The sequence below is a fragment of the Maniola jurtina genome, chromosome 20, assembly GCF_905333055.1.
Source record: "Maniola jurtina chromosome 20, ilManJurt1.1, whole genome shotgun sequence".
In the NCBI taxonomy this organism is placed as follows: Eukaryota; Metazoa; Arthropoda; class Insecta; order Lepidoptera; family Nymphalidae; genus Maniola; species Maniola jurtina.
Window position 1 is genome coordinate 7,496,419 of NC_060048.1, and position 27,689 is coordinate 7,524,107.

At 37.7% G+C, this 27,689-nt stretch overlaps 1 protein-coding gene across 2 annotated transcripts in view; it reads right to left on the reverse strand.

Annotated features, from left to right (window-relative positions):
- Window positions 1-8,505: 8,505 nt before the first annotated feature.
- LOC123875699 (G-protein coupled receptor dmsr-1-like) overlaps window positions 8,506-27,689 on the reverse strand; it is a 71,721-nt gene continuing 52,537 nt past the window's right edge. Inside the window, exons 7-8 of one of the 2 annotated variants that reach the window (XR_006798195.1) lie at window positions 17,371-17,911; window positions 8,506-8,520 (exon numbers count right to left, since the gene is read on the reverse strand). Coding sequence is in view for 1 of the 2 variants with exons in the window: in XM_045921686.1 (XP_045777642.1) it covers window positions 17,688-17,911 (224 nt within the window). In the remaining variant the exon portion in view is untranslated. Of the gene's footprint in view, window positions 8,521-16,855; window positions 17,912-27,689 lie in introns of those variants that run through there. The other variant, XM_045921686.1, reaches the window with a different exon arrangement.

Consider the following 27,689-nt stretch of genomic DNA (forward strand, 5'->3'; position numbering starts at 1 on the left):
AAGATTCAGATACAAGTAAGCCCTTGACTACAATCTCACCTGGTGGTAAGTGATGCAGCAGTCTAAGATGGAAGCGGGCTAACCTGGAAGGAGTATGGCAGTTTTTATTAAACCCATACTCCTTTGGTTTCTACACGGCATCGTGCCGTTGCTTATATACGCAAGTATATAGGTATACGCTTGATCGCTATCACACCAATCAGTAGGTATTGGTGATTACTGATCATGCAGCCTAAGGTGCAGCGCGCAGCGCGCCTGCATAGAAGATGCCTGTTCACTTTTCTCTTTTGAAGGTCCCAATGTTGTACTTAGTTGGCGAGAAAAACGGAAGTGGGAAAGAGGTCCCATATTCTAGCAGTGCGTACCCATTACAAACGAGCCAAACATAATTACATAATGACAAAAATATACATAAGTACATTATCATAAACGCCAAAAAGCAAGTGAAACATCTACATTACGAAGCGTAGGCGGCAAAATTAAAATCCGCCCACCAGTCCCCTTTCAGAGTTAAATATTCTGTCATTTCTATGTGAAATATTGAATTTTTTTACCGAGCAGATATAATTTGATTCTTCGATTTATCCGAAGAAAATCTCGAAAATACGTTATTTTCCCCGATTTTCAAAGCGTGTATCAATTTCATTGAAGCGATCCGTGATTTGGGTTGTTTACGCCCTGAAGTCATCAAGCGTGAAGTTATATGTAAAAGTACTTACTTATAGAAACTACTAACTTTGATCATTTCTCCAACCTTCAGGCCAATCCTCTTTGAAAAGGCTACGAAACATAACATATTACTATTTTTTTTGTTCTAATTTAGATACTTAGTAGGTATTCATATAAAACTCAAAAATATTGTTAGTTCTTGAGACTAGTCCTACTTGCTTCGAAGAATAACCCAAGCCGCCGGTGGTCAGGGCTCCAGAACGAGAAACTTCCTCACAAATCTTCAATAGCTCAATGGTTAAGGGGACGAACTGAAATCCGAATGGTCGGGCGGTTGAAACACCACCCGTTACACTATTGTCGCAGCATCCTAGCATAAGCTTTAGGCATAGTTAGAAGGGAAACGGGGAACACTTTGTCACGAAACCCAATGCGTCCTTCTGTATGCGTCACTTAATAAGTCAACAGCCAAGCAAAACCTTCTTGAGTTGTTCATCGCAGCTTTTCATGGTCAAGTAAAAAGAACTCTGACCTCAACCTGCGCAGTGGGTAATTTATCAATCTATTTGGGGGTACGAAGGGAAGCGCGGCGGCATGGGTAGGTATCTGTGACGCACACACATGCCCCACGTCCTTCAACTAATCCACACGTGCCTCCAAGCCTAAAATTAAACCATTTAAATTAGCCTAAGCCTTAACTGTCAAAATCAGATGCAGATTTACGTTTATTCAGTACGTCAGTGGCCTAATCTGCAAGTGATAATAGGATAATGCGTTCAATCGTAAATAGCTTTTACCTAACTACGCAAAACTGTCACCAAATTTTCCTAATTGCATTTCATCATGCATTTTCATCATAGATGTTAGTACTGTTTACATAGTAGGTAAGTAGGTACGCTAGATATGCGATTAATGACGTGTTTTTGAAATAACTTGAGTATATATCGTCATTTTGGTGCTGATAGCAGTAGATTATCGTCATGTGAGAATACTTGGAATTAAGTAGACAAGTAACTTGTAAGGTACCTATTTAGGTACATAATGGAAAATGAACTAAGTTATTTCAACTTGGATAAGCAGTCAGTTTATGCCGTGCAGTGGCTGGCAGCATGTGGCAGTCTTTTTTACGCCGAAAGTTCTGCTGATATGCCTACTGTAAAATTAGAATATATCAGACTGTCATTCTGATTTGTAATTCAACAAACAATAAACAAAAACTTTTAAACTATTCAAGTGTGGCTCTGTTTTTAATTATTACTCTGGCGTAAACCAGCCTTTATAGAGTTTGGAAGCTTGTGAATGTGTATTATACTTTACTCACGTTTCATTTGGTTAAGCCTGATTTGAAATAAAAAAGTAATATTATTTTAGGGTTCCGTAACCAAAGGATGCAAACGGTACTCTGTTGCTAAGCCCCCGCTGTTCGTCCGTCCATCCGTCCGTCTGTCTGATCCGTAATAGGCAGAGAGTTAAAATTTTCACAGAATATGTATTTCTGTGGCCACTTTATTCACAAACACTTAATGAAAATTCCAAAATGGCTGCAACGAAAATTTAAAAAAATTAGGTTTAAAGAGTTTATTTTCTCATAACCCTTCCTTTGGCTTTGCCGCAGTCGGGTAAAAAAGTACATAAGTTCACTCACATGAGAACAATTCTAAATATATACTTAGATATATAATTCTAAATTAAAAAAGGGTTACTTCTTTTACGATGCCGATGCTACGAAAACCTTAATGTGCGAATCCGACTCGCACTTGGCAGGTTTTTTATCAATTTACGAGTAAACGCGTATATACAGAGAACTCATCACCAGTGAGTGTTTTTGAATCAAGGTTCTTACTCGTATTTAATTGGCCTTTTGATGTCAGCCAATTCTGAAAATAACATTCATACATTTATGTAAAGTAGGATTGTTTGGAGAATCGCTGAGAGTGTTTATAAAACCTATGATTGTCCCTACCAAAATGTAGGAGTCATTAGTGGAATTCACCATTTTTTTAGGGTTCCGTAGCCCAAGGATTAGTAAGACTCCGCTGTCCATCAGACATTATTTCTAGTCTTAGTAGGTATTTCTTTTGCCGCTATAACAACAAATAAATTTCAAAATGGCCGCCATGAAAATAAAAATAAAAAAGTGTTATGTCTTGAACGATAACCCTTCGTATGCGAGTTTGACTCGCACTTGTTTTAATTTATAGACTAGTGTTTGATTGCAATCAGACCTGTTGGCAAATGTTGATGCAGTCTAACGTGGAATATGCTTGCCTAGAAGATATCTATTCTTTGTGGACTTGAAGGTACCTACCCATATTAAAATTGGAAGGGAAGTTGACGCCGCTGGAAGGGTGTTCCATATCCTAGACGTTGAATTAGAAACGAGGAGGCAAATCGCTTCATAGAAAGGTGAAGGAGGAACCAGGTCAAAAAGTAAGAACTTTTTGACCTGGTTTTTGACCTTGAGCACACTCTCCAAATCTATAGGCACTATACTCTGTAGACTACCTACTCACTATCTAGCCCTTAATCGCACGCTTTTCAGGATTCCGTATCAATTATAAAAAAATACGCATCAAAACTATTTTTTCCAGTTTAGTAACTAATTACCTACTAATGCTATCAACTTGGAATTTTGAGTACCTACTTTTAAATAAACCTTTAGTTACAAATAAACTTAGTTTTGTGCGTTCAAAAAAAGGATCTATTTTTAATTTTTTCTAGTTAAATTATTATTTTTAATTATACATGTTTTTAATTACTTTATTCAAATTTTTCCAAGCTACAAAGCCATCATGGGTTAATCTGACTCGCATAAGGGTTCTATCTTTTCAATCATACGTACGGAACCCTAAAAAATAAATATCGGGTGGTTATTCTACGATTAGTGGCATATATTAAAATTAATAATTCTAGCATCTCGAGTTACCTATTAAAATCTCGTCCCAGTTAATAAAGTAAGTAGGCTATATTTCAAAAGTAACGAGTAGGTTTTTGAAATTTTATAGGGTGCTTGACTTTATAAATTGCTTTCGTTGTAATAAAAAAACTCTCGACATGGATATTTTGAAGTCAGTGATAGACGCTAACAATCTAATTAATCTTAGCTTGACGGATCGAAATAACCAGTCAAGTTCTAGTCACACGCGAAGGTACGAGAAATAACACTTTTTAATTTTTTTGTTATGATTCATGTGACCATAAATTGACTGTTTTTAGATTTTTTCCGCTATTTGTGCTATAAGATATTGTTACCTGCCAAATTTCATGATCTTAGGTTAACGGGAAGTACCCTATAGGTTCCGATTGCCTTGACGGATCTTGACAGATACGACGGATAGGCCGACAACGAAGTTCCGACGATCCTATAAGGGTTTTCCCCCCTCTGGAGATATGGAACCCTATAAAGGTTTTAAAATTGCGCTTTCCGGAAATGTACTTTGAGCAGAGACAGACATTTCGCAGGGTGTAATTTGATAAATCAAGTGAAAAGCCTTATCATATGTAACACTTATAGCTATTTCACTTAAAGTGCTTAGCCTGTGAAAAATCACTTAGCAAAATCTCACAATTTGAAAATCATTACATTTAATCCCGCTTTATTTTTTACATTTTGTGCGTGCATCGACCTTTACCTAAAGAACAATATGTGCGAGTGAAACACTAGCATCGCTTCGTGCTGGAAATAGAAAAACATTGTAAGTGCGAAAACACCATTCGATTGTAAGTGCGAAAATTCACTTTCCGTGAAAAACCACCTGTAAAATATCAGCGCTATTCCTATTGATCATAATTCTAGTTGAATTAATGTAGCAAACGATTGTATGTAAAATTTGAAAATCACTTTCCGTGAAAAATCATCCGTGAAATCGCTATAAAGAATTTTTTTTACCAAATGAAAAAATATGTGTTGAAAAGTAGCAATAATGCCCATCTCTAACTACTAGGAATACAGGGAGCGTAAAGGTATTACTACGGGTGGCAAATTCAATTCATTACCTTACGGACGTGAAGGAATACCTACGAACATTTTCCAGAAAACAACAGAACTAAACACTTAACTACCCTTGCGAGACTGAAATTCTAAGCGTATGTGCTTAGAATGTGAGTCGATTAGATTGCTCGTAAGTATATTTATCATATTCCATGACTAGCTGTTGATCTTGTGGTTGAGCTTTTATTGGTGAGCTTTTATACCTTAGTGTAAATTAAATGAAATGTTCTAAATGACGACGAAAAGTGCATATTCTCTAAATCTCCTGAACACGTTCGTCGGTTGTAATGTGTGTAATATACCTAAGCATCTAGCTAAGAGCTATATTAGCTAGCTGCTTGATGATTAAGTATATCAGAAATCAAGAAGAATCATTAAAATAGGTAGGACTAGTACGCGACAGGTCGAGATGGCAATCGGGGTTTGAGACGGGAGACGCCCCCACACCCTTACCTATTCAGTGGCACACCCGCACGTCACCCGTGCTATCCCGCACCGGGTTAGTGCGGGGACTGTGCGGGGCGTCCTTTAGGTATAGTCATTATACTCTATTTTATTTTAAAACATTCAGTACTTTGCAAAGCCGTTTCTATTGAATACCTACCCTGTATGAAAAATATAGAGATTTCTTTAGAATGGTAAAAAATTCAAACTCGAGTACCGCATAACTTCAAATCTGCACACCCACTTCCTGAATTTACGGTCGTGAAAGAACAAAATTTATGTTCGTCTGACCGCCGTAAACAGTTCTGACGTAAATATTTTCTCTTCGCAGTCAGCTATAAGTCACAGCCAAAAGAAACTTCGCCGTTCCTTGCTTTTAAACTGCGATACTCCGGTCTTTCGTTCAATCTTAGGAGTAGCAACTCTGCATAATTATTAAGTTGAGGCTATTATACAATTGAAGAATCCCTTAATGGCAAAGTTGCGTGGAAGCAACCGGCTGAGCTTTCAGTTGTCCACAAGATGGTCTAGTGTTACATACTGTAACTTTTTATGATATGTTAAGGGTAACTGCTGATTTTCTTGCCGGAAAAACTCAGTAGAATCTGCATTTCGAACTAGTGGTAGAGTCATAGACATAGCTACCTACAGACAGAGAGACAGACAAACAGACAGACGATCAGACAAACAGACAGACAACAAAGTGTTCCTTTTTTCCTTTTGAGATATGGAACTTTAAAAACTAAGGTGTGACGGCGTTTCGCTTTTGACTGTAACATATACACCGGCCGACTTCACCTAATAACTCGTAATGGACGCCAGAACAGAGTGTTGTTTGTACAAAGCTATTAATATCCCAAAGTGCTTTTCTTTTGAGACGCCAAATGGTTTCTCTTTTTTAATTACGAAATGACATTGTGTAAGAAATTATTTCGAGTCCATGGAGAATCATTGATGTATAAAATGGATTGATTAAAATTGCAATTTTAATTATTTTCTAAAATTAACTTTAGAAAATAGTTGACGGTAATAATGTAAAGTGACACAATAATAATAAACAGTAGGATTCATAATCTAATAGGTACTAACTACTAACATTATCAAACCAGATGCAGCCCGCGACTTCGTCCGCGTGGATATACCTGCCTATGTCCGTTGGCAGGATGCAATCTATCTCTGTACCAAAAGCTAAAATTGGTTAAACGGATGGCCCGTGAAAAGCTTGTAGACAGACAGACGCACTTTCGCATTTATAATATGGAACTTTGGATGGATTTCATGGTCAAGACAACCAAAATTTCGATAAAGTTGTAATAATTGATTTCCTTTACCACTGAAAGCAGAAATGTAATTGCATATTTAAGCCGAAAAAGTGACCGTTCTGTATAAGATAGACTAAGATACACTACGAATAAGTAGGTAGATATTTCAGATATTCAATGAGAAAATGAAAATGAAGTCTCAGATTTACTATTCAACAGACCACGGACTGCACATTTTAATGAAATCCGAAAAGACGGGAATTGAAATACTGAAATCAGTCTGAAATTGTGTTCTAGCATAAAGATTTGCAGAATTGCAAGTGCTTTGAAATGTAACATTGAAAGTGTGACACTTTAAGAGAGCGCTTTAAAGCCATTTATTACATAAAACTTCAATGTTTAAAGTTGATGTTTTTGAATAAATAAATAACATGTCTTCAAAACCTTACTCACAACTTCGAGTTGTAAGTAAACAGGTAACTAGAATAAGGTTGGTATAACAGATCCCACCAAAAACATTTCGTGTAAACTTGGTTGCCAAGACTCACAAGTTTATTGCTTTAACTGTTAAAAAGTTATGAGAACTCTAGTAGAGCCAAGCTCCTAGCTGAGCTTCGATTTGTGCTGCCCAAGGGCCCTGTCCCAAGTCCAATGTACAGAGCTCTTAAGTACTCTTGACTGTGTACACATTTATAATACACACGAATAAAAAATAACTTTACTTATAAGCCCTGACTCTACAAACCCTATATCTTGAGTGTGGCTTGGCTTTAAATCCATAAACATTAGTTTGTGTGACAATCACGAAATGGCTCCACAATGCAATTTCGAACCAGTTGTACATTCTTTTGACAATTTCAATAGAACTTTTAAAAGTTTATGCGAATAAAAAATCTTTTTTCTGTTCTTTTACACGAGATACATGTTTGACTCAAATTTCGTGAGCGAAGACAGTAGTAAAAGCGTGTCACAATTTATTTGAGGTTATTTTAACTTGTTCCTATTCTTATAGGATGCTTATATCTAAGTACAGCTTAAACGAATACTTACTTGATTTCTGATGAAGAGTCTCAGTTTTGGGAAAGGCGGTAAAGTTTCAGGAGTTGTTTGAAGGAGTTAATCCAGCGACTCGTAAAGTTTTAAGTTAGAAAGTTGTTCTCAGTAGCATTAATTTTAGTTTTGATATGCCCTCAGAAAAATATTAGTCATCAATGATTGATTGACCCGAGAGCTAAGAAGATTTTGAGGTGATTTATACCCCTAAAATCTAAAAGTTTTTAACAGGGCTCTCTCCATACTTGCTCCATACAATCGTAGTTCCAATTTCATTTGAATATTAAGCAACCAAACTCCATGAAATTTTGCAGACATGTTCTAGAAACTAATATCTGTGTCTGTGGCGTTTTAGATTTTTCTAAAAATATGTAGTTTTGAAATTACAGGGGCTCAAAGATTTGTATGCGAATTTTTAAGACCGCGTAACTTTGAAACCGAATATTCTAACAGAAATCTGGAAAACCACAGACATAGATATTAGTTTCTAGAATATGTCTGCAAAATTTCATGGACTTTGGTTGCTTAATATTCAAATGAAATTGGAAGTACGTTTGTTTGTATGGAGCGAGTGACGAAGAGACCCCTCTTAAGGGAAGAGTACTGCACGGCCACGTTAGATGTTTGATATTATTGATGCTATCACTATCGATCCTGACACATAATATTTCTTGATAGGTACCTACGTCAATCTTATCCTTTATCCTTCATAACGCTGATGTACAAACAGTGATGGAGCTATTTTCAATACTAATTTAGTCAACGAATACAATGTAAATTAGACACAGTGTTTACTTATTCAATCAGTTTGCGCACTTCCAATTAAATATTAGCCAGCGTTGCGGATAAGTTTCTCTTGTAGTTATCTGCTTGATTTTGGGGCAAAATCAAAACAATGTTAAAAGCAAAATCCATACTAATGTTACAAACGCGAATATTATGTCTGGTATCTGCTAGCTTTTCACGGCCAATCTATTTTTGGTTATCTTATACCTAACCCGCGGACGGACGAAAGCTACTTTTTTCCCTGAAAATCCAAAAAGTTCCCTGGGGATCGTTAAAAACCTAATTCCACGTAGACCAAGTCGCGGGCATCGTCTACTTGGTACACAGCTTGCATCTCATATACGGATATCTAAGGCTACTTTTATCCCAGAAAATCGAAGAGTTCCCTTAGGATTTTTTTAAAACTTAGATAAATCCACGCAAACGAAGTCGCGGGCATCATATAGCATTAAATAATATCAGCACCCTTAGCTCAAAATTTGTAATTAGCACGTTGCTATAACAGCAAATTGTGCTATTTGGTTAAAATTATGATATTCGTGTTGCAACTATGCATTCTTCACGGCTTCGGCTGTGGCTAGTTACCACCCTACCAGTAAAGCCGTGCCGCCAAGCGATTTAGCGTTCCGGTTTAATAACAAACTGCCAAACCCCTTCCAGGTTTAAGCCCGCTTCCATCTTAGGCTGCATCATCACTTACCACCAGGTGAGATTGCAATCAAGGACTAATGTGTATCTGAACAAATAAATAGTCGCTACAAGAGATCTATGTCCAGCCGTGGACGTCTATCGGTTGATAATGATGATGATAAAAGGTTATTGATGGTGAATCACACTAATATTATAAAGGCGAAAGTTTGTATGTGTGTGTGTGTGTGTGTGTGTGTGTGTGTGTGTGTGTGTGTGTGTGTGTGTGTGTGTGTGTGTATGTTTGTTACTCCTTCACGCATTCACGCAAAAACTACTGGACGGATTTGGCTGAAATTTGGAATGGAGATAGATAATATCCTGGATTAGCACATAGGCTACTTTTTATCCCGGAAAATCAAAGCGTTCCCACGGGATTTTGAAAAACCTAAATCCGCGCGGGCGAAGTCGCGGGCATCGGCTAGTAAATAATATTATTTAGACAATACATCCCAATAGCTTTTAAACTGTATCTGGCTTGAGGTCCTTTGTTGATAACCCGTCATGTCTCTTGAATTGACTTCATAGCTGACACATATAGGGGAAAATATGAACACCTTTTAGCATAAATTATACCTACGACTTGAATAGGAATATCTACTCATATGGCTTGAGCGGTGAATCCTTTTACCGTCAAATGCATCGCCTTCGGGCTCTAAAATAGCCTACATTTCACAGGTGACGAGGGTGGAGTGATTGGCAGCTCTATCAATAGCTACGCTGACATTATTTGAAACTAGCTGATACCCGCGACTTCGTTCACGTGGATGTAGTTTTTTTTAAATTCCCGTGGGAACTCTTTGATTTTCCGGGATAAAAAGTAGCCTATGTGCTAATCCAGGGTATAATCTATCTCCATTCTAAATTTCAGCCCAATCCGTCCAGTAGTGTTTGCGTGAAGGAGTAACAAACATACACACACACACACATACAAACTTTCTCCTTTATAATATTATATAGTGTTATATCACACAAAATGCCCTCGTGACTTTTGCTAGAGATATTCTGAGTTCAACTTTTAATTTGGGGACATCGGAGTAAACTAGTTATTGGAGTTGGTATTAATCTCAGTAACTATGAGTGCTTCGTTAGCTAGTGGACAGATTTTTTGGCTGATATCCCGGGTTCTAAAGTAAAAACTACACAGTTTCAAAACTGTTCGAATTACAATACTTACCTATAAGCAAAAATAATCTTTTAAATAAAAAAACACAAGTAATATTTATGTTTAACAAAAAATACTACGTTTTAATTAGAAAGAGAATTTATTGGACGAATTTTCAGAGATAACGAAGAAAAACTGCGGTTGGAATCTTAACAAATTCATAATTACTGACAAAAACAGAATGGTAGTAATAAAGATATGGCTACGTTTTCGAATAGACTATGTTTTAATTTTTTTTTAACAAATGCTTTTTTCTCAAGAACCTTAGTTACTTACATACTTAATAGTTAGTTTTGTTAGTTAGTACATTTCCCTTATTTTTCAAAGTTAGTAATTGGTTAGTAAGTGATCGCTATTTGTTATGAAACAAGAGCACCTTGCGTATACAGGCCTCCCCCAAACTCGTCAGTTCTCCCTGTCCTTGCCCAGTTACAACTAGTTCTAGACCCTGAAGATTGTATTATTTCATCAGCCCACCGTCTGAATAACCTTCCAACATCCCTTTTGCCTGTCGTTCTTTCCATCGCGTGGTTTATATTGTCCACCTGTTGTCAGAGTAACGTGAGACGTGTCCAACCCATTGCCACTTCAAAGCTTGATTTATTGCATCAGTTACTATGGATTTTCGTCTGATACTGTCGCTTCTTATTTTGTGTATTTTCCCTATATAATACCTACTAATATTATAAAGAGGTAAAGTTTTTAAGTAGGTAGTAATCTCTGGAACTACTGAACCGATATTGAAAATTCTGTCACCAGTGGAAAGCTGCATTATTCTTGAGTGACATAGGCTATATTTTATTTTCAAAAAAATTAGAGATGCCTACGAAAATTGTAATTAGCTATACGTGCGAAGCTACTATGTCATTGCTCTTTAGGTTGTTCTAATTTTGTAATTTTTTAGGACAGTATCTACCTTATTGGTTGCAATTGTTTTACGACTTAGCATTTATTTGATTAAGGTAAAGATATGTTTATGACCCTAAATCCTGGTCCCTAAACTAAGAAAGCTCTTACCTTACCTTATTTCTTAGTTTAGGGGTCAGGATTTCAATGTATTGTACTGATTTTAACTAGTACCTAAAGATTTTCTATTTTTATAATTTTCTCTACCTGGACGGTATCTACGCGGCATTAATTGCTTGGCGGCACGTTACGTGGTGGTCATTCACGGCCTCAGCCTCTCCCTAGACCAGACCATAATAATTAACAAATTATAAATTCACTCAATGCCCTAGCCGGGATTGGAACCCGAGACCACTTATAAGACCACAGTAGTCACCACTGCACCATAATCGTTCCCACAAACACAACAAGACAAAGCTATTCAACGGTAGTCTGCAATAATTCCCATACGTAAGCAGTAAGCACATGCCCATGAATAAATCCATAAATCCAAGCTATTTGTGTAGGCACCATCTAGATTATAAGCACATATTCCGAGATATTCCATTTATGAGACAAATACACCTTGAGCTACAATACCTCTACAGAATCTACAGTCTACAACAACAATACCTATTCTACATACATTACCTTATTTCATTACCGGACTTTGGGGTTGGGACTACGGCCAGTAGATAGGTATAAAGGTACGATAAATAATAAAGTTGAAATAAATCTATTTACTACTACAACTATCGACTTTGATATCAAATGAAATCTTCTGAAAAGTAAGTCTTATTGTTTAAATTCTGTGAAAAAAAAATTGTATAAATAAATACGAAACGTTTGTCTGTAGGTAGCAGACCGCACCTACCTAGGTATGGAGGTTGTTTTTTTTAACTTTATCTTGTTGAATCTATGCGATTTCCTTTTATCATGTTTCCACTCAAACTAATGGCTCCACGTTGCGTGTTTAAATTTATTATTAACAGTTATAACAAGTGTAAATTAAAAATTTATAACACCCCAGACAAGTGAAGGTTACAGTAACTATAAAAGAGCTGATAACTTTCAAACGGCTGAACCAATTTTCTTGAATTATAGCTAAGAACACTCTCGATCAAACCACCTTTCAAACAAAATAAACTAAATTAAAATCGGTTCATTAGTTTAGGAGCTACGATGCCACAGACAAATACAAAGATACACACTTCAAACTTATAACACCCCTCTTTTTGGGTTCGGGGGTTAAAAATAAACAAAGACATAACCTTCTTTCCACATATATGTATTTTATTTTCTGTTGTTTCTTATAACTAGACATTTCATTTACATGTTTTATTCAAAAAAATAACTATAGGTATAAAGAGCATAAAAAGCACCAAATAAACATAAAGGTATGGTACAAAATCTTACAAAAATTCAATGCACGGAATCACATTAATACAAAGTATTACAATTTACATTATTTAAAAATTTTAGGGCGGAAACAGACAAGCGACCCGACTCGATGCACTTTGATGCGTCGAGGGAGCTCTTTGATTTTTTTGGGGTAAAATTAGCCCATACCTATCCTTTTCCGGATATAGAATGAGTGCTAGCACGATATGATAATACGATTCATCTACGATTCTACGTGGATTTAAGTTATTGTAGCCGTTGTGCCCAGGATGCAAGGTATTTCTAATCCTTCGTCAAAAAACAGATGGGCTGTGAAAAGCTCGCATACAGACAGACAGACACTTTCAATTTTTTATAATATTGAATATGGATTTCTATCATGTCTCATCTGCGCGTTCAAAACGTGACACGGTCTGTTTCAATACGGTCTTATGTAAAGTATGTCTTATAACTCTGTTTCCACCCTTACAGCTATGGTTCCAACATCAATGTTTCCACTCTTTTCCTCGGCTTAGCATACATTAACATAATACCATATATCATAATGCCGGGACAATGGGCCTATATGCATACAAAATGTATCAAAAAGCTTTGTATTGTCCGCGAAAAATTATGCTAATTTTCACAACATCCTCCTTAGGGTGCCTTTCCATCAGAGATGTGCTATGCAACTACGCTACGAAAATATGTGACCGTTTCCACCAACGCGGTATGGAGAGAGGCGCTCACGCGTCCTGCCGTGCCTGCACATAGCTACTCACGACGGCCCATAGCAGGCATCCATAGCACGCATCCTTCCATATAAAAAACATATCTTAGTTGAATCCATTTTCACCAGTGCTAAGCTATGTGCACCAATGAATATGATTGGTGGATATCATCGCATCCGTAGCAACGTAGCATAGCACATCTCTGGTGGAAAAGCAGCCTTAGGGTGAGGACTGAGTGACACGCGTTCCGCGAGGCATGCAGCGTGTGGTCATAGTTCACACCAACATACAGTTTTTAGTTAGTTTTCGCCTGCTCCTACAATAGCATTCTTTTTTAGAAACATTATCTACTATATAAAAATAAGTCGGGTTTTCCTTCCTGACGCTATAACTCCATAACGCACGAACCGATTTCCACGGTTTTGCATTCGTTGGAAAGGTCTCGGGCTCCGTGTGGTTTATAGCAAAGAAAATTCAGGAAAAATTTCAACAGAAAAGCGTGAAAATCTTTTTTCATAGCATGTACTACAAACCAAGTGGCGAAACGGAGTTCGCCGGGTTTGCTAGTAGTGTATGAAAGTCTAAGTTAGTTATATATCTATCTAAGTTTGTAGTGATAACTCAAAAAACATTTTTTGTTCTTAACGTCTTTTTAGCTAAAGGGCGGCAGCATTATTGTATAGGAACATTAATTTTTGATTTCCACTTTATATTTATAGCTCAAAAATAAACTTTTTGGGTGGGACCGAGACTTTTTAGTTAAAGGACGGTAACTCAGGAGTCATGACGCTTGTGTGTATGTTATGTGACTGAGACGAACGCTGCATGCTCCACTCTGCCTAACTAGAGCGGGCACTCAGGCCTTTGGTATACCGAGGGTACCTGTCCACTGAAGTGGAGTGGAGCGGAAACGAGTTTAGAAGATGAATCAGGTATATAAATTTAACATGTCAATAATTCGACTGGTCTGCGAAACTCGTCTCAGCTACGCTCCCCTTCAGTCGATAGACAGCCTTAGTCAGCCATTTTTGTATATACATATTAGGTATTATTAGTTTCATCCATCGAAATATATTACCTACTTCATTTTATACTTCAATGGTTTCATTTTAAAATCTCAGAGTAGAGGTACATACTAACGCAATCTTGTCGTTCTACATACCTACCTAGTACGCGATCAGCGTTAGCTTTAGATACATACATATTTTTAAACTTATATTCAATAGATTTTAGTATACAAAACTTATCTTAACAATCTTTTGGGAAGAAGAGGAACTTTATCTAACTAATAAAACAATTTATAATACACATACTATATTATACTACCTATAGTACCGAATATATCATGATCAACCCATCGCCCCGGCCCACTACTGAGTACGGGACTCCTCTCAGAATGAGAAGGCCCTAATGTGCCTATTAGGCCTTTAGGTATAGTATAGTATAGTATGTTTTATAAATTATACAGGGCATAAACCCTGTATAGGTATATGTTACTGTAAAGCACGAATCACTGGATTTTCGCTTTTACAATAACGTACCCATTATATATATATGTACTACTATGTTTACCTAATGATACTTCCACTGCCTATTTACATATTTTTGCGTCGTATTAAAAATCTCTATAGATAAGCAATCTAGGTATACAAAATAAACTCACGATCAAAGCATCCGGATCAGTTATTGAAGTGAAAATTGTTGTGACCGACTCAGATTCTTTGCTCGCAAGTTTAGTACAACGATAAGTATTTATTTTATATCCCATTTTACCACCCCGTCTCCGAAAGTAGCCCCTTAATGAAAGTTCCATGAACGGTCCACACAATGCTCGCAAATAACCCAGAATTAATAAAAGCTTCCAAAAGTTTCCATGAAACGTTTTATTGGCTTTCATGAAAGGCCTAAATGAAAGCTTTTCTGAATTAATTTATTTCACTTTAATCGCAACATTAACAAAAGTAATTACAATAAAAACCGGTCAAATGCGAGTTGGACCCCTAAAATTTCAACTCTCTGCCTAGTACCTTGAGACGTAGTTCATGAAATACAGACAGGCAGACAGACAGCGATGGCGTAATAGGGACCCTTGTTGGCACATTCGGGTACGGATCACTAATAGGTAGGTACGCTTACGCATTAGCCTATTCCCGTGACTTCGTCTGCGTAGATTTGCTTTTATTAAAATCCTGTTGAACTTTCTTAAAATCCTTTCTTAGTGGGTCCCTATATAAATACTGAAAATCTAATGTAAATCTAAATCTAACAGTTTGCTCATACGTTGATATGATATGTCAGTCAGTAAGTGTGTTACCCTGTACGCATGGCATACCTAGTTGAATCCTGCAAAGTTACTTGTAACTTGTAAGTGATGTAACAGGCATGTACATAAAGGTAGTTTGCTGGTGACATATACCTTCTTGCACGTCTTCGTATTCAACTTTGAAGTCAGAAAATTCAAACAAAGCCCTTTATTATATTAAATTACCTTCATTAATTTAAATACTAGAAACGAATTAAACTTTAATCAATTTCACTCTCAAGTCTCACGGCCCTAATTTTTAGCGTAATTTGTTAGCGTTTAGCATCGCAACAAAATAAAGTTTTTGGGCTCTTAATAAAGGCTTGGGCACGTAACACACGATGGGACCAAGGAAAAGAAGAAATAATTCAAAAATAAAATTAAATGTATGAAGGCATCCACACTGTGGAGCTCAGGACATAAGCCGCGATGAGCACCTGGCTGTGTGACCTGTTTTTAAATAAATTAACTTTATTGAACACGAGTAATATCATACTGCTTTATTCTCCAATTTTAACCTAAAACTCGTATTAAGGGTCGATTTTTAAATAGTGCAACGGGTAGAGGTTTAAACAGTCGATCTTTCTGATTTCAGTTCGCTGAATATTGAGGTATTGAGGATATTCACAGGTCCTTGTATTGAAAGATATAAAGAAAAATATTTATTTCTTGAAAGCTTTGCATTACCAGATAAACCTACGGGTTAGGTTATCCCGGCGCCTCTAATACTCGAGCATTAAAGTCAAAAGATCTCAAGCAGAAGAAGCGCCGGAATAAACTGTCATGTGTGGCACAACCCGAAAAAAGGTCACAACTCAGCATAATAGGTTTTCAGCCGGAACCCTAATACAGGTGGCGCCATGGAATTATTGTAAACTGGGTGTGTTTAGTGAGGCGTTCTGACGCCATCGCGTATTGATGCCGCCGCGCATCTTGTTTGTCTAGGCCTAAAAAGTTTTCGGACCCTCCTTACTAATAAATTGTTACTCGACACAACAGCGGCCTATCAATCTACCCCCTGTAGTATTTATTACTGTTTTTGTTTGTTTTACATTTTCTTGGTGGTAAATTTTTTCGATGATTAAATGGCCATGACTGCGATCTCGCCCGTGGACTGATGGTAAGTGATAGCGCGAAGTTTAAAATAGAAACGGACTATAGATCTATAAAACGTAGGTACTCTAACCTTTATATAAAAAGTGTTAAAAACAGATTAGGTAGTATATAAAATAATTAAGTTACAGTTAGATAGAATATTTACTAGTACCTAGGTTATAAAATTTGATTTAATTAATAATTGTTGATTAGTATAATACAGATTGTGTAAAAGCCATTGAAAATAAATAAAGATAATTTAAAAAACTTTGCTCAGCCTTTACTTAATTTAAAACGAAAACGGGACAGATGTATATCAGAGGTCAAAGTAAGAAGTACCGTTGAATTTCTCATACCTACTACGAGTAGGAGCCTACTTACAACACTTTAAAAAAAAAGCTTAAATGTAGAAATAAATTTTCACAGTAGACACCTAAAAATTGTAAAATGCGAAATTGCGAAAATAAAATTGTAAAATGCGAAAGTGTGTTAGTTTGTTGGTGCGTTATTTATTGGTTTGTTCGTTTGTCCTTCAATCACGTCGCAACGGAGTAACGGATCGACGTGATTTTTTTGCACGGTTATCTATAGACCTAAAGATTTAAAGACCTAGAAAGCGACATAGGTTAAATAAAATCTAATAATTTTATCAGGATTAAAAAAATTAAATCCACGCAAACGTAGTCACGGGAATTAACTAGTCAAAAATAAAGTCCTCATTTTCATGTAAAAGGTTTTTCCGCCAATTACTTGAACCAGTCCAATACTTGTTGAGAAGTAATTGGACATGATTCAATTAATTGAAAACTACCTACTTATACTACCGTAAAAGCATCGATCTATTAAATGGAATAGTTCTAACAAAAGAAGCAATGGTCTTGGTGATCATTTTGATAACTCTCACATCCCTAGGTTATGACGAGTTATAATTTATTATAGGTAAGAGATGTCGCACACCTTTGAAATCATTATAGAGAAATTTTGGGGAGTGCAGGTTGTCTCACGAAATTTTCCATCACCGTTAAAGCAAGTGACATTAAGTTGATTAAAATGCACATACCTACTCCGATAGTACCTAATAATTAGAGCTGCGTGGCCGAGATCGAACCTTAGATCCCCCAAACAGAAGGCCGATGTATTAACCAATAGGCTATCACCGCTTCTTTACAATAACCACTGTGTATTTTTTTTACTGTCCATAATTTTAAACCAATACCCCCTCGGGCTTATGTAAGTTTCATACAAATGTAGTTTGTAGTTCAGTATGAGAACTGGCTCGCTGGGTGGGCGCACATCGGTTCCACATGATCTGGCGAAACGTAGTCCTGAACTGCTTGGACATGGCGCAGTACAAGACGAAGTTGATAGCTCCATTCAGCAAAGCGAGTGCGTCCATCAGCTCGCCGAAGAGATCGTAGCAGAGTTTGAAGAAACACCGGCCCAGTATGCCGCTCATCAGACCTGCATAAAAAAAAGGTTAAGATTATTGTAATGTAATATTGTTAATTGACGTAATTACGCAATTTTCGCAAGTCTGCGAAACAAATTTTACTATTCCGCTATAAAACGTAAGTAACGTAAGTAAATCAAGATAGGTAAGGTTTTAGATAAATCAATTAAAACTAGTAGACAGTAGTTATTCTCCTAATAAAATAAGTAAGTAGTAGAGATCGATGAGATAGATAAAGCTACATTGTCAACATTCAATCTATGTTCAAAACAAAAGTCGGGGTTCATAGTTTCACTATAAATATAATTTCGACGTACATATTTATGATTAGTTACAGCATCTAAGGAGCGTAAATATGTATTTATTTGAAAAATGTTGGAACCTTCATTCTACGAGCATATAAGTAGGTAGTGTATTCAATGTAGTAAATAATATTAGGGCTATCACAAAAATTTTAAAACATCTGTAGTGTAATTATAAATAGACAGACTCTCATAAAGATTCGACTCGCTTTTATAGATAATACAAATCTTTTCCCAGCGGCTATAACACTCCCAGAGGTTGTTATGATATTGCCACAATAGAAGCAAAAGCTTGTTCTCGCTTCAGTATGACGGCGCGTGGAATGAGAGCGGCGGTAGTTGTCGACGCGAGTGACAACTGACGGCCGCTCTGGCGAAGTGTCGATGTCTATGGTGGCGGGGCGGCCATGTTTGTGCGGAACGAGGCCGTCGACGCACCGTGGTTGCGACAAATCGCCGTCTATCTGTTCCAACCGTTCGGATTTTATTATTATTTTATACAATTTGAGTTAATAGTGTCGAGCAGATATTAATTTGTTGTTGATTTCCATTAATATTCCTATACTCGCGGTAATACAAGGTGATTTGATAACACGTGTTTAATTATAACCCTCCATGATGGATAATCCACAGCAGGATGCTGTGGATGGTGATGAAAGCCCGTCCCACGCGCTTTCATCAGAAGTGGGATCGAAAAGGGCGAGCAACGTGGAAAAACAGCTCGATGAGATAAGCCCTGGGAATTTATTGGGCAACATGGAAACATTGCTGACGCGAGTATTGGCGATGCCTCAGGCCTCAACTGTGAGTAAGAATACACGAATTCTTTTGGAATATAACCCAGATGAACCTGATGCGGATATAGAAGACTGGTGTAAAGTGACAGAAGTTATTGTCCAAAATAAACATCTAGAGGGAGTTGACCTACTTGTGGCTCTAACAAGCGCACTAAAAGGACGTGCTGCTGCTTGCCTCACAAAGTTGAACCTCGGTAATATAACGTGGGACTCAGTGAAACAGATTTTAATAGCAAGATTTTCAAAACCCAAACTGCCCCAGGATTATTTTGATGAAATTATTCGATTCCAAATAGGTGCCAAGGAGACGGCATCGGAATCCGCTCTTCGACTGTGGAACCTCATAGAAAAAATACCCAAGTTAAAGATGCCTGAAGAGTTGGCGGTGGGACTGGTTATATCCGTGTTGTGCCAGAACAACTGTTTCATACGACATGAATTAAATGCACACAATGTCACTACACGGGCCCAGTTATTCCGGATCTTGAGTGGCGTATCTCTTAAGCGACGTTTCGATGATGCTGAAATGCAAGAGCCTGAAATAAAGAGAGTTCGCAAAACTGAGAGATTTATTGGAAGGTGTCATTTCTGTGGCTTGGCTGGACATCGAATAGCAGAATGCCGAAAGCGACGTGAAGATATCAGGAGCACAAAATCTTACGATTCCCCGAGCTCATCAAGTGAACATGAGAAGGCGAAATCCTCCGTAATCTGCTATTCCTGTGCTCGACCCGGGCATGTGGCATCCTCCTGTCCAGACAAGAAGAACGGAGGAGGAGCTGCGGTCAAGGAAGTCCGTCGGTGCGAACATCGTCCTTCAAGGGGTTCGTTGACAACATCTTCTGGTGAGTTGGTCTCTTTCTTGTTTGATAGTGGGTCATCTTGTTCTTTGCTGAAAGAAAGCTTCAGTAGTAAACTTGAGGGTACTGAGCGTAAGAGTCTAATTTATCTCTGTGGGATTGGGGGTGATGACATCAGATGTGATACTCAAATTCAGGCTGAGGTGAAAATAGGCGAGTTTTCGGTAAGCTTGCTATTTCATGTTGTTCCCGACAGTAATATGTCAGACCCCATCATAGTTGGTAGAGACATTCTTGATAAAGGGATATGCGTTAAAATTGAAAATAACCATCTTGTATTTTATTCCAAGGAACAAGCTCGATTGTGTGAACTTTCATCTATTAAACCGGATTTTACGCAGATTGACACTGATTTACAGGGGCAGGACAAAGAGTCTCTCATATTGTTATTAAATAAATATTCCGAATGTTTTATTGAGGGGATTCCCACTCGGCGTGTCAATACGGGTGAATGTGAAATAACTCTAATGGATTCACATAAGTTAGTACAAAGATGCCCATACCGTTTAGCACCTGCGGAGAAAGAGATTGTTAGGGAGAAAGTTCAACAATTGATTGATGCGGGAGTTGTGAGGGAGAGTTCCTCACCCTTTGCTAGTCCAATACTATTAGTAAAAAAGAAGGATAATTCTGATAGAATGTGCGTTGACTACAGGGAACTAAATTCCAATACGCGACCTGATCATTATCCTCTTCCGCGTATTGAAGAACAAATAGACCGACTTACGGGAGCTCATTATTTTTCCTCTCTCGATATGGCATCAGGATTCCATCAAATTAATATTCACCCTGACTCGATTGAGAAGACAGCTTTCGTGACTCCTGAGGGACAGTACGAGTACTTGGCTATGCCCTTTGGATTACGAAACGCCCCTTCTGTCTATCAAAGATGCATTAATAAAGCCCTGAATCACTTAGAAGATAAACCATTAATTTATATGGACGATGTCTTGTGCTATTCTGTCGATGTCTTTGAAGGCTTGCGAAGACTTGACAAGGTCTTAAGAGCTCTAGCAGAAGCTGGATTTTCATTGAACCTCAAAAAATGCAAATTCATGAAACAAAAAATAGATTACTTGGGATATTCTCTGCAATCCGGTGAGGTACGACCAAATCCTAGGAAGATACAGGCGCTAGTTGATTCGCCACAACCTAAAACGGCTACACACGTACGACAATTCCTTGGCCTTGCTTCTTACTTTCGTAAGTTTATTCTTGGTTTCACAAATATTGTCAGGCCTTTGTATCCACTCACGAAACTGAAGGGTCCAATTACGTGGACTACGAAGCATGAAGAAATTCGCAATAAAATAGTTCGCATTCTTACATCTGAACCGGTGTTGACAATATTTGATCCAGACCTACCAGTAGAACTGCACACAGACGCGAGCTCCGAAGGCTATGGCGCCATCCTTATACAAAGGAAGAACAATTTACCGCACGTCGTGGAATACTTTAGCCGACGTACGTCCGAAGTGGAGTCCCGGTACCATTCGTACGAATTAGAAACGTTAGCGGTTGTACGGGCAGTTGAACATTTTCGACATTATTTGTATGGTCGGAGCTTTGTTGTATACACAGATTGCAACTCTCTGAAGGCCTCTAAATCAAAAAAAGATTTGACTCCACGTGTACATCGATGGTGGGCCTTTTTACAAGCTTACGATTTCGAAATTATTTATCGAGAGGGACGAGGAATGGAACACGCCGATTATCTTTCACGTAACCCCATACCATCTTATGATGATACTAGCATGATATCTGAAAATGTTCAAACTAAAACTATTAAATATGTAGAACTTCATCAAGGTTGGCTTTCCGTGGAACAGAAACGTGACAACGAAATACGTGACCTTATCGCAAAGCACGATAATGGTGAATTGCCCGATTCAATAGCACAAACATATGATGTTAGGGATGGAATACTCTACAGAAAAGTCATTCGGAACAAAATTGTTTCATGGCTACCAATAGTGCCGAGGTCTTTGATTTGGAGCTTAATAAATCACGTTCACAGTGAGATACAACATTTAGGGAAAGACAAAACGCTAGATAAGCTCTATGAAAAGTACTGGTTCCCTGAGATGTCTAAATGTGTGCGCAAATTCATTGACTCGTGCATTATTTGCAAAACTGCAAAAGGCCCATCGGGAGCTCAGCCCATTCAGCTTCACCCTATCCCAAAAGTAGCCATACCATGGCATACCGTGCACATAGATTTCACCGGAAAGCTGACCGGGAAAAGTGACCGAAAAGAATATTGTTCTGTAATTATTGATGCCTTTACGAAATATGTTTTACTAGAACATACTTCTTCCCTTGATGCTAAAAGTGCTGTACAAGCTTTACAAAAGGCAGTTTGCCTTTTTGGAGCTCCTAAAAGAATAATTGCTGATCAAGGACGTTGTTATGTAAGTTCTGATTTTAAAAACTTTTGTGCTGAACACAATATAGAACTGCACTTTATTGCTACGGGTTCAAGTCGGGCCAATGGGCAGGTCGAGAGAGTAATGCGCACCTTAAAGAGCCTGCTAACTATAGTTGAGAATGATCCCAATAAAACATGGCGTAATGAATTAGGAAATATCCAACTTGCGCTCAACAGTACAAAATCTACCGTGACAAAATATTCACCCTCAGAACTTATGTTCGGCATTCAATCCCAGTCTTTGGGTATGTCTAAATTGAATTTGGATAATTCTGATCAACAAAATCGTTTAGATCTTGACACTGTACGGGAAAACGCGTCAACTAATATTCAGAAAGCAGCTAAATCTGAAGCTAATCGATTCAATCGTGGCCGTGCAAAAATCATACCATTTTGTAAAGGCGATTTCGTATTTGTCAAAAACAGTGAACGAAGCCAGACAAAATTAGATAAAAAGTTTAGAGGTCCATTCGTAATAACTGCGGTGCTAGACAACGATAGGTACGAATTAAAAAAATTATGTGGGTCGGACAGAACCTATAAATATGCACATGAGAATTTACGCTCTGTACCCCAGGGGCACGCTGGTTTACTAGAGATGACAACTAACTTGTTAAATTATGAAGAGGCCGAGACGGCGGAGTCACCAGAAAATGTTGAAGATGATATAATCCTTAATAGCTCGTGTACTCTAAGTAATGATGATACCTTGACCGTGTGCTCCGACAATAATCGCACAACCTCCTGTACTATCTCAGCCGACTCTAGTACGGTCTCTGCTGGCTCTGACACTCTAAGTGCGCACTCAGATCCCGAAACTTGGGATATTGAAAATGAAGTCGAAATATTTTCTTCTGAACGAGATGATCCGTAATTATAGGTATGTCACCTAGACTAATTTGCGTGAGTGTGAAAAACACTGTCGTGTGGTCACGTTGTCTATCCTGGGCTTTGGTGGTGACATCCGGGTCATACACATTATTTGTGTTGATTGAAAGGATTCACTAGTGCCTCCCAGATGAGTTCCGGAGTCTATCCTGGTAAGAAAGTGTCGTCCGGGCCAGACTCGTAGGAGTTGGTTGAAGGGACACACTTCTTCCAGATGGTGTGTTACGTAAGTTCCTGAGTCTATCCTGGTAAGGGAGTGTCGTCCGGGCCAGACTCAAGGGAGTTGGTTGAAGGGACACACTACTTCCAGATGGTGTGTTACGTGAGTTTCTGAGTCTATCCTGGTAAGGGAGTGTCGTCCGGGCCAGACTCAAGGGAGTTGGTTGAAGGGACACATTACTTCCAGATGGTGTGTTACGTAAGTTTCTGAGTCTATCCTGGTAAGGGAGTGTCGTCCGGGCCAGACTCAAGGGAGTTGGTTGAAGGGACACACGCCTTCCAGACGTGTATTGCGATTGGCTGGTCGTTTAGACATTGACGTACGCGCCAGACCCTGATGGGTTGATTGAAGGGACACTCCCGTCTTGTCTAAGCCAATAATGTTGATGTAGACGTTGACAATGCTGTTGATAGTGATGATAGCGTACCCATGTAAAGAAAACTGTTGATACAGGATGAACGAGCGGGCAGCCAGTGATTGTAAAATTGTTGTTTTAGGAACACCTGAACTTGAAGGCGAACGCCCGAGGGCGGGCGTATGTCAGTCTGGCCGTGACGGCGCGTGGAATGAGAGCGGCGGTAGTTGTCGACGCGAGTGACAACTGACGGCCGCTCTGGCGAAGTGTCGATGTCTATGGTGGCGGGGCGGCCATGTTTGTGCGGAACGAGGCCGTCGACGCACCGTGGTTGCGACAAATCGCCGTCTATCTGTTCCAACCGTTCGGATTTTATTATTATTTTATACAATTTGAGTTAATAGTGTCGAGCAGATATTAATTTGTTGTTGATTTCCATTAATATTCCTATACTCGCGGTAATACAAGGTGATTTGATAACACGTGTTTAATTATAACCCTCCATGATGGATAATCCACAGCAGGATGCTGTGGATGGTGATGAAAGCCCGTCCCACGCGCTTTCAAGTATAAATTTATATCAATATCATGTTTTGGGTTCCGAGTAAATTGTTTGTAGAGCTTTGATATTAGATATATTCTGAGTTGAGTCCATGTAGATTCAGAATAAGAAAATAATTCTTGGTTCTGAATAATAAATTACTCACTCACTCGTCATTTGCGTTGTAAACAAATTGTTCTTATATAAACATGTAAGGTTATTTTTAAAAATTGATTTGAGTTGTCAAAAATAATATAAAATTATTAATTTATCTCATGCAGGTAGATTGATAAAATCGATATTTGGCTCATTCGATGTCATACAATCTGTTGCTAGGAGGCCAACAAGATTGAACTTGCATAAATACGGGTGTTTCGAAGGTTGTAGTTTAGTCTCCTTCCGAGATTCGGAGCGATATCGCATATTTTCGGTATTTGGATTGTGAACTGTATAATTAGATGTTGTGATAGCAATCACGCTCTAATTAAATTATTTATTTTGGCATTAGTTTGTTTAGATTAAGACTCGAGAGTCTTAATCTAAACAAACTAATTCGGAGTCGGATTACCTTTACACATTGAACTTGTGTTTTTTGTGTTGGTAAATGAGAGGACATTCCAATAATTCCATAAAAATAATTAAATAATACCTGCTTTTCTGAGTGACGCCAATAATTCAGAAGTGGGATGTGTCTCACGTTGCCTTAATTTCGCTTTGGTATCTTTTTCAAAACAACCCACATTTGATAATTTTTTTTAATGAGTTTGATTTGGTGACTAAAAGTTTTAGTTTTTTTTTAAGAATTTAGTCTTTTGTGAAGTGGAAAGTAACTTGCAATAAGTGGTTCAGATTTTGTATACATCGAATGGGAAGTTAGTCGTTTGGATTTATTGTTGACTTGATATTAAAACTGAGAGTTCGGCAGTTCAAGGGTAGGTTTTAATGATTTGACGGAGGGCAGGATAGCCCATGATTTGGATTTGACTTAGGGCAAGGAAGCCCGCGACTGACATGACAAGATTGATTAGAAACACGAGGACGTGTTAAATTCAGGACGGCCGAACTGTAAGGTTATTTTTAAAAATTGATTTGAGTTGTCAAAAATAATATAAAATTATTAATTTATCTCATGCAGGTAGATTGATAAAATCGATATTTGGCTCATTCGATGTCATACAATCTGTTGCTAGGAGGCCAACAAGATTGAACTTGCATAAATACGGGTGTTTCGAAGGTTGTAGTTTAGTCTCCTTCCGAGATTCGGAGCGATATCGCATATTTTCGGTATTTGGATTGTGAACTGTATAATTAGATGTTGTGATAGCAATCACGCTCTAATTAAATTATTTATTTTGGCATTAGTTTGTTTAGATTAAGACTCTCGGATTACCTTTACACATTGAACTTGTGTTTTTTGTGTTGGTAAATGAGAGGACATTCCAATAATTCCATAAAAATAATTAAATAATACCTGCTTTTCTGAGTGACGCCAATAAACATGATTATGTTACAATCACTTTTCAACTCTTCAAACAATGAAAGAAAATAGTGAAAGGTAGTTGAAACGTAGTATGATATTATTACAAAATATGCAACTGCAATAACTCCAGCTAATTGAATTTGCTTGCAGACTGTTATCTTTGAGTCAGTCTCAAGAGAAATAAATGTACCTACCTACAGGTTACTAAAAAGAATATTTAAAAATATACATTATTTTATATTTTTACTGGTTTATTATTAAGTACACGTAATAAATTAGACTCGGGAGTCAAGTATTTTTTGACTAATGTAACTAAGCTTTTCACAAAATACCTTTTAATTTGTCAAAGTGACTTAACAGAGCTCTCTCCGTCACTTACTCCATACAATCGTAGTTCCCATTTCATTTGAATATTAAGCAACCAAAGTCCATGAAATTTTGCAGACATAGTCTAGAAACTAATATCTGTGTCTGTGGTGTTTTAGATTTTTCTAAAAATATGTAGTTTTAAAATTACAGGGGTTCAAAGATTTGTATTTTTCTTTAAAAAAAGGCCCAACTTTGTGCTCGTTTTTCTAGACAACGAAGCAATTTAATGAAATTTGGAAAAACCACAGACCTAGAAAATTTAATGAATATCATGCAGTAAAAAAATTATTGTTATATATTTTATATTGTTATAATTATGTTGGAACTACGAAAACCAGAAATTACACCCAGAAATCTTGAAAATTTCGTGCTGTCTCGATTTCTGCAAGAGGGGTGGTGAGGTGCGGGGGACGACCAACCCCCGACGGTGACGGGGGGCGGAACTGACAGTCTAAACTGGTCTAAACACACGGGCCACATTTAAACTACACCCGACTCTAAACTTGTCGATAGGTCTAACTAAATACACTGGTACATTTCAACTTGCGTTAGACGTATGCGTTACCTACTCAGACGTTGCCTGTAGATAAAAATATGTCTCATGTTTGCTGGCAATAGCGCATGCATCAAACCCTGCAAGTTGCACCTATTCCTCACGCAATACGCACAGCTTTAATATTATAATTTTTGACAATGTATACTATATGTAATGCCATATCACAGGTCACTCTCTGATTTATTGCTAACAGTTTACTTCCAAATCAATTCCAAATGCAAAGAAATCTAAGTGTGTTCAATTCACACTGCCCAATACCAGGACCTTAAATGACATAAATTCATTGATTAATAATCATATGTTGAAAATAAAGGAGAACCCCGTGTTTCTCGGTATAACGTTAGATGCAAAGCTTCTATGGAACACCCACATATCAACACTTGATGGTAAACTCAACTCTGCTGCTTACACTGTTAGAAAAATTCGACAGGTACTGACGTGGAAACTGCAAAAATTGTATATTTTGCCTATATTCACTGTATTATGTCTTACGGACTCTTGCTATGAGATAAAGCGATAGATATTGAGAAAAAAATGTATTACAGAAAAGGACAGGACGTGCAATTTATAATTTAAAACCGCGCGCTGCCATACAATAAAAATATAAGGAAATAAGTACCTTATTTATTATCTTATAGTAGCTTTTAAATATATTTACAACTAGCTAATGCCCACAGCTTTGCTCGCGTGGATTTAGGTTTTTGAAAATCCCGATCCTTTCATTTCCCAGAACAAAAGTTGCCTCTCCGTAATAGCCCGTCCCCGGGATGCAACTTGTTTCTGTATCACGTAAGAACATTTAAACGGATGATCCTTTTCAAATCCCGAGGGATCACCAGGATTTAGGAATGCAATTTCTTACAGCATCAGGGTTGAGATCAACGACAAAGTATTTACTTGGTATAGATACCTTCAATATCAATTAATAATCAACACTTTTTAAATCCCATTAGCTTTAGTAGTCAGGTCCCCTGCAACATCAGGATTGAGGAG